The 8624-nt window shown below is 34.6% G+C and overlaps 1 protein-coding gene across 1 annotated transcript; it reads left to right on the top strand.

The window, feature by feature from the left end:
• The first annotated feature begins 1619 nt into the window (after positions 1-1619).
• On the top strand, positions 1620-3681 carry LOC113352433. The gene is made up of 2 exons (XM_026596250.1): positions 1620-1632; positions 3137-3681. The coding sequence occupies exons 1-2, from the start codon at positions 1620-1622 to the stop codon at positions 3679-3681; spliced, it is 558 nt and encodes a 185-aa protein (XP_026452035.1).
• Positions 3682-8624: the final 4943 nt, after the last annotated feature.

Here is an 8624-nt window from a genome sequence, read left to right as displayed (position 1 = left end):
ATATCTCGTGATAGATCACTTGGAACATTATCAATCTCACAGAAAGCATATATCGAAAGAATTCTAGAAAGATTTGAGATGAGTGCATGTAAGCCAAGTATAGTTCCGATTTCTAAAGGAGACAAGTTTGGCCTCAATCTTTGTCCTAAGAATGAACTGGAACGTAAGCAAATGGATAAAATCCCTTATGCTTCTGTGGTGGGAAGTTTAATGTATGCTCAAGTTTGCACACGACCAGATATCAGCTATATAGTTGGTATGCTGGGAAGATACCTTGTGAATCCTGAAATGGAACACTGGTAAGCTGCAAAGAAATTTTTAAGGTACCTACAAGGAACGAAGGATCATCGTCTCACATTTACGAAGTCAGATCAGTTTGAGTTGGTTGGCTATTCAGATTCCGATTTCATGGGATGTAATGATACTCGAAAGAGCACTTTTGGATATCTTTTTCTATTAGTTGGAGGAGCAATATCATGGAAAAGTGCAAAAGAGTCTATTCTCACTGGCTCGACAATGGAAGCTGAATTTGTAGCATGTTATGAGGCTACAAATCACTGTTCATGGTTGCGGAATTTCATCTCAATGTTTGGAGACCTAAATTTTTCCTCCGCACCTGTGAAACTATACTGTGATAATGCCGCAACAGTATTTTTTTCAAAGAACGCTAGATATACTAAGGGTTCAAGACACATGGATCTAAAGTACCTATGCGTAAAGCAAGCTGTTCAGATAAAAAAGTTGTTCATTGAACACATAGGCAAAAAACTTATGATTGCAGATGCATTTACGAAGGCGTTACCTCCCAAGACTTTTCTGGAACATGTTGGAAACATGGGTCTTGATGGAGTAACAAATAATTAGTTTCACTTAGACTTTTGCTTATGTTTGAACACTTATTGAGATCTTATTATTGTTATTATTCTGAACTTATTTCTGTATCCATTTTAGTATACTTTTATGTTATTGGATGAATGTTACAGAAATTGTTTTCTTTTGAAGACATTACTGGACCATTATGATATCCCTATTTAAGGCCTGATTAAGTAATTTTCTTGTGTTGTGGTACATGGAAGGGAACATGTTGATAACAAGACAACGTGCCACCGCCATGACTCGCATAAGTAATTTACTTGGTTGAGGTATTACGTTTAGCCATTATATTTGTTTAGCAATTATGTGCGCTTATGTTTTTCTACGATTTACCGTTAAATAGATTATCACATGGACCAGTGGGAGAATGTAAGAATATTTATACACATATAAATATACTCTTGGTCCATGCAATAACTTGGTTAATTATAAATTATGCTAAATATGTAATGTGAGAATATTTATACATATATAAATATATTCTTGATGCTAAATATTAATGTAAGAATATTTTGGGATCCTTTCAAATTCCCTCTTCCTTGATGGACGGATGAGATTGAATGTTAATTTTAATCCTATGAACCTTGGTCCTCCTTCTACCTATAAAAGGAACTCTATTACCATCAGAATAGAGTTTATGAATTATTATTATTTCATTACACAAAAAGGGTCAAGAAGGAGAAACCAAAAGTTCTACAACTATTCTGTGCTAGGGGTGTTCTTGGATGACATATTGGATTCAATCAATGGCATCCTCAGGTACTCTTAATTTTTAACACAATTATGCTTATGATGTGATTATCATGTTTGTTCAAGATCTAACCATTATATATAGTTATGTATATATATAAAATAAAACTTATATTTGGCATCGAGCCTGGTTTAGAACTCCATGATTTTCCTTGATGTTTGTGTGTAATTGTTGTGTTTATATCAATCAATAGTATGTCTGTTTGATTACTAATATTTATGTTTATATACCATTTATAAATATGAATATTTTGTCTTACTTAATTGATATTCAATTTTGATTAATTGAGCAAATAAATCATGCGGTTATATATATATTTTTTTAAGATCCTGTTAATTATAATATGGGCTCACCTGTAATAGCTTGATATATTTCTATGATTATTGGATTTATAACATATAAGAAAGATTTGATGTGTTGTTTCATCCGATTGAAGATGATATGATCTCGTATGATTTTTTGCTTGACGTGATATAACATGATGATGTGATTAGTTCATGAATAAAAGTCTGTTTTGTTTGATTCATGCGTAAAGTATTCAAAACGTTTGTTTAATATGCGAAGTATGCGGCTACGGGTATGTGAAGATGAAACGTTTATGAAAAATGAAAGTTTATGTGTATGGGCTCACTATGATGTTTATGAAAGTTTATTGAGCTTGGTTTAATATTTCTTAACTATAACATAAACATGAAATGTATGTTGGGTTTTGTTTTGGACAAGCCCATAAGTTTTTTTTTTTTTTAAATCTTCTTGGTTTGACATTAAGAAAACTGTTGACCATAATGTCTGACTTTGACTGTTTGACTGTCCGACCTTGATTGACTGCTTGACTTCCGTCGTTGACTTGACTGTACTTTGACTGACTGTTTGACTTTGACTGTTGGCTTTGACTGAGTGTTTGACTTTTATCGTTGACTTGACTGTTTGACTTTTGACCTTCAAATGTTGACTTTCGTCATTGACTTTGACTGCTGACTTTCGCATGTTGACTTTGACTTTTGACTTTTTTTATTTTGGTTTTTTGATATGAACATGTATAGCCCTTGTGTGGTAATAACTATAACATGTTTTATATCACCAAAGTGTATGAATTGTATGCTCTTTAGCTATCGCCACAGTGATACTAAAGTATTATGCTATATTAACATGTCATTGTAAGTCAACATCGTTTTGTGCAATCACATAAGAATAACTATCACCCACATGAGATGTTTGTTCAAGTGTTTGTATATATAAACATAAAGAAATTAGCTATTTAGTCATACATATTAGAATGAAAAGTTACCCACAGGTAACTCTAATTCACATGTTTGAATAAATATTATGATTATGTATGTAACCATGAAAGGCATAATGTCCACAGATGTTTGTCTTTGCTTGCTTATATATGTGCGAATGTTTTATGACTTTATGACATGATTGTTGTTTTATTTAAGATTCTACCCACATGAGTTTGTTAATTTGTATATGTGTGAATTTGACTTTGTGTATCTTTTTCATGTTTTACAGCTTCTACTTCTAAGTCTTTGCATTCGTATACTTCTTCTATCCCATTCTCCAATGGCACCAACTTCTCAGAATGGAAAGAGAATGTTGAGTTCACTTTGGGTGTGCAGGATATTGACCTTGCTCTCCTGATTGAAAAGCCAATTATGAATGATAAGAGTACCCCTGAAGATAAGGATCTCTTGAAAAAGTGGGAGAGAAGTGACAGGCTGAGCATACAGCTGATGCGAATGCACATTGATGCAAACATTAAAGGATCGCTTCCCGAACCTAAAAATGCTAAGGACTTTATGGAAATCGTAAAGGAACGCTTTAAGACAGCGTACAAGTCTCTAGCTGGGAAGTTGATGGCTGATCTGACAACCATGAAGTATACCGGTGTCAGGTCAATGCACCAGCACGTGATAGAAATGCGTAGCATTGCTGCTAAGCTTACTGAGATGAAATTAACTGTGGATGAGAAATTTCTTGTCCAATTCATTCTCAACTCGCTCCCACCCCAATATGCTGCTTTTCAAGTGCATTACAACACTATTAAGGAAAAGTAGACTGCAAATGAATTGGCAAACATGTTGGTTCAAGAGGAAGCTAGGCTAAACCAGCAAGGTCTTAATCAAGTGCATTTTGTCAACCGAGGAGTGAACAATAAGCGTAAGCCTGCAAATGGCAATAAGGGAGCACCACAGAGTAATTCTGGTCAACCTGAAAAGAAGAAGGCAAAACAAGATGACAATAAGTGTCGTTTCTCTAAGAAACCTGGTCATTTTCAGAAAGATTGCACTAAGCGTCAAAAATGGTTCGAAAAGAAAGGTAATCCTTTGGGATTCGTAAGTTATTTTGAAACAAATTTGACTATTAAAGAATCTTCTTTATCATGGTGGTTTGATTCTGGTGCTAATGTTCATGTTTCTAATTCGATGCAGGGATACCTTTCAACCCAAATCACAAACCAGAATGAAAACTTCCTTTTTATGGGCAATGGCAATAAAGCCCCAGTTAATGCTATAGGCAATTATCGTTTGATTCTGGATCATGGATACTTTCTTGATTTGCAAAACACTCTTTATGTTCCAACTATTTCTCGCAATTTAATTTCAGTTTCTCAACTAGATAGACAAGGTTTTCAATTTCAAATTGCCAATGGATGTTTTAGTTTGTTTAAAGATTTTAAAGTTATTGTTTCTGGTTATCTTTCTGATGGTCTTTATAAGTTAAATTTATCTTCATCATCAATACCTGGAACCTATTTAACCATGCATCATAATGATAGAACTGAACATGTTGAGGGTAATTCCCCATTCTTGTGGCATAAGAAGTTGGGACATATATCTCGTGAAAAGCTTCAACGATTGGTAAAAGATGGGATTCTACAGAACCTTGATTTTACCGATTATAAAAGTTGCGTGGATTGTATTAAAGGCAAGATGACAAAACACACAAAGAAAGGTGCCACAAGAAGTTCAGAACTCCTTGAAATAATACATACAGATATTTGTGGACCCTTCGACGTTCACACTTTTGGAGGAGAAAAATATTTTATCACTTTTATTGATGATTTTTCACGTTACTGTTATCTTTACTTATTGCATGATAAATCTCAAGCTGTGAATGTTGTAGAGCAATTCATTACCGAAGTTGAGAGGCAATTGGAAAAGAAGGTGAAAATCATTAGATCTGATAGGGGTGGAGAATATTATGGAAGGTATGACGAAACAGGACAACATCCTAGACCTTTCGCTTTACTTCTTCAAAAGCTTGGAATTGTTGCTCAATACACAACGCCAGGTTCACCTTGGCAGAATGGTGTAGCATAAAGGCGAAATCGTACTATAATGGAAATGGTTAGAAGCATGATTAGTCATGCGAGTTTACCCTTAAGTTTGTGGATGTATGCTCTTCGTTATGCTGTGTATATTTTAAATAGAGTTCCAAGCAAAGCAGTTCCAAAGACTCCTTTTGAAATGTGGAAGGGCTGGAAACCTAGTTTAAAACACCTGCAAGTTTGGGGTTGTTCAGCAGAAGCGAAAGTTTATAATCCCAAAGAAAAGAAATTGGATATGAAAACTGTTAGCGGTCACTTTATTGGTTTACCTGAAAAATCCAAGGGGTATATTATTTATTGTCCTAACCATAGTATGAGAATTATTGAAACTGGGAATGCAAAATTCATTAAGGATGGCGAAGTTAGTGTGAGTACACCGGTGCAAGAAAAATCTGTTCAAGAAATCAGAGTAATAATCCCTTTACCTCAGGTTTCTACAGATATTGTGACTCCTCCGGTTGTTGAACCGATTAATGAGGGAGCAACACAAATAACTGTACCGGAGCTTCATGATGAAACTATTGCCAATGAAGATATTGTAGAACAATCAGAAGAACCAGCCTTAAGAAGATCTCATAGAGAACGGAAAAGGGCCATTTCTGATGATTATGTGGTTTATCTACAAGAATCGGATTTTGATTTAGGGATTATGAAAGATCCAGTTTCTTATTCACAAGCTATCAAGTGTAGTAATTCTGATAAATGGATTAATGCTACGAAAGTAGAGAAAAAATCGATGGATGATAACGGAGTCTGGGAATACGTTGAATTGCCTGAAGGACACAAAGCAATCGGCTGTAAATGGGTCTTTAAGACCAAACGCGATGCTAATGGAAATATTCAATGTTATAAAGATAGACTTGTGGCCAAAGGTTTCACTCAGAAAGATGGCATTGATTACAAAGAGACTTTTTCTCCCGTGTCAAAGAAAGACTCTCTCAGAATTATTCTGGCATTAGTAGCTCAATATGACCTTGAGTTACATCAAATGGATGTGAAAACAGCTTTTCTTAATGGTGAGCTTGAGGAAGATATTTACATGTGTCAACCTGAAGGTTTTGTCTTAGAAGGAAAAAAACACATGGTCTGCAAACTTAAGAAATCAATTTATGGACTTATGCAATCCTCCAGGAAGTGGTATCTAAAATTCAACGAAACCATTCAAAAATTTGGTTTTGAAGAAAATGTTGTAGATCCATGCATATATCTCAAGATCAGTGGGAGGAAGTTCATATTTTGGTATTGTATGTAGATGACATGCTACTTGCGAGTAGTGATCTTGGTTTTATGCATGAAACTAAGGAATATCTCTCGCAAGTAGTATGTCATCTACATACAATACCAAAAATATTCCTTAGTTTCATGCATAAAACCAAGATCACTACTCGCAAGTAGTATGTCATCTACATACAATTTGGTTACAAATATTGGGGTCCTTTCATATTCTCTCTTCCTTGATGGACGGTCGAGATTAAATGTAAATTCTAAATCCTATGAACCTTGGTCCTCCTTCTACCTATAAAAGGAACTCTATTACCATCAGAATTGGGTTCATGAATTTTATTATTCCATTTACACAAAAAAGGTCAAGAAGGAGAAACTAAGAGTTTCTCAAGGTATTCTGTTTTAAGGGTGTTCTTGTTGTATTCTGCTCAAGTGGTGTTTTTGCTGGACATCCTGGATTCAACCAAATGGCATCATCAGGTATCCTCCCTAACACAACTATGCTTATGATGTGATTATCATGTTTGTTCAAAAATCCTTTATGCATAAAATAAAACTTATATTTGGCATCTAGAGCTTAGGTTTAGGACTCTATGATTTTCCTTGATGTTTGTATGTAATTGTTGTGTTGATTTAAATCTATCATCATGTCTGTTTGGATTTTTTTTTTAATAATCATTGATCTTGGTTTTGTACTGTTTGTTCAAGCCTTAGTGAGGCTATTTTTTTTTAAAGCAAAAATAGGCATTAATTTTTATTAGATCTGATGACATGTGCATGTTCTGAAAAATTGACATGACTTCTTATTACTAGCCTAACATGAAAGTTCTGTGTACGCTTAACAGTTTTCTATACTGTTTTGAAAATCCATTTCATGCGACTAAACGTATTAAAAACATGTATGGTGTTTGATTTGTTTAACATGATTTGATGTAGTCGTTTCTTACCGTGATGAGGTGATTGATTCCTGATAAAAAAAAAGGATTTTTTGTTAATGTCTGTATGAAAACTTATAACGTATGCGGCTAGGGTTTAATGATACGTTAATTAGTTTCATTTCTTTTCTTTTTCTTTTCCATTTTTTTTCGATCTAAAATTATGTATGGGCTCACTGTAAAGTGTTGTTATTTTTTGTTGGGCTTGGCCCAATAGGATGATGTACGCATGTTTTCGAAGGTCGGACATTAGATGTTCGTCTGACATGAAGAGGAAACTTGAAGTGTCTGTTTGACTTCCTTATGTTTGACTTTGAAGTGTCTGTTTGACTTTGAAGTGTCTGTTTGACTTTCTTTGTTGACTTTGAAGTGTCCGTTTGATTTTAAATGTGATCTGATATGAGCATGTAATTCATGAATTTGAATGTTGTTGTGTGACAATAAATATAACATGCGTAAGTTATTGAAATGTTTGAATTGTTTTCTCTTTAACTATCGCCACAGTGATACTAAAGTATTATGCTATATTAACATGTCATTGTAAGTCAACATCGTTTTGTGCAATCACATAAGAATAACTATCACCCACAGGAGATGTTTGTTCAAGTGTTTGTATATATAAACATAAAGAAATTAGCTATTTAGTCATACATATTAGAATGAAAAGTTACCCACAGGTAACTCTAATTCACATGTTTGAATAAATATTATGATTATGTATGTAACCATGAAAGGCATAATGTCCACAGATGTTTGTCTTTGCTTGCTTATATATGTGCGAATGTTTTATGACTTTATGACATGATTGTTGTTTTATTTAAGATTCTACCCACAGGAGTTTCTTAATTTGTATATGTGTGAATTTGACTTTGTGTATCTTTGTCATGTTTTACAGCTTCTACTTCTAAGTCTTTGCATTCGTATACTTCTTCTATCCCATTCTCCAATGGCACCAACTTCTCAGAATGGAAAGAGAATGTTGAGTTCACTTTGGGTGTGCATGATATTGACCTTGCTCTCCTAATTGAAAAGCCAATTATGAATGATAAGAGTACCCCTGAAGATAAGGATCTCTTGAAAAAGTGGGAGAGAAGTGACAGGCTGAGCATACAGCTGATGCGAATGCACATTGATGCAAACATTAAAGGATCGCTTCCCGAACCTAAAAATGCTAAGGACTTTATGGAAATCGTAAAGGAACGCTTTAAGACAGCGGACAAGTCTCTAGCTGGGAAGTTGATGGCTGATCTGACAACCATGAAGTATACCGGTGTCAGGTCAATGCACCAGCACGTGATAGAAATGCGTAGCATTGCTGCTAAGCTTACTGAGATGAAATTAACTGTGGATGAGAAATTTCTTGTCCAATTCATTCTCAACTCGCTCCCACCCCAATATGCTGCTTTTCAAGTGCATTACAACACTATTAAGGAAAAGTAGACTGCAAATGAATTGGCAAACATGTTGGTTCAAGAGGAAGCTAGGCTAAACCAGCAAGGTCTTAATCAAG

The sequence above is a fragment of the Papaver somniferum genome, chromosome 2, assembly GCF_003573695.1.
Source record: "Papaver somniferum cultivar HN1 chromosome 2, ASM357369v1, whole genome shotgun sequence".
NCBI lineage: Eukaryota > Viridiplantae > Streptophyta > Magnoliopsida > Ranunculales > Papaveraceae > Papaver > Papaver somniferum.
The sequence above is the reverse complement of the archived record's forward strand: the minus strand, read 5'-3'. Positions and strand labels throughout refer to the sequence as shown.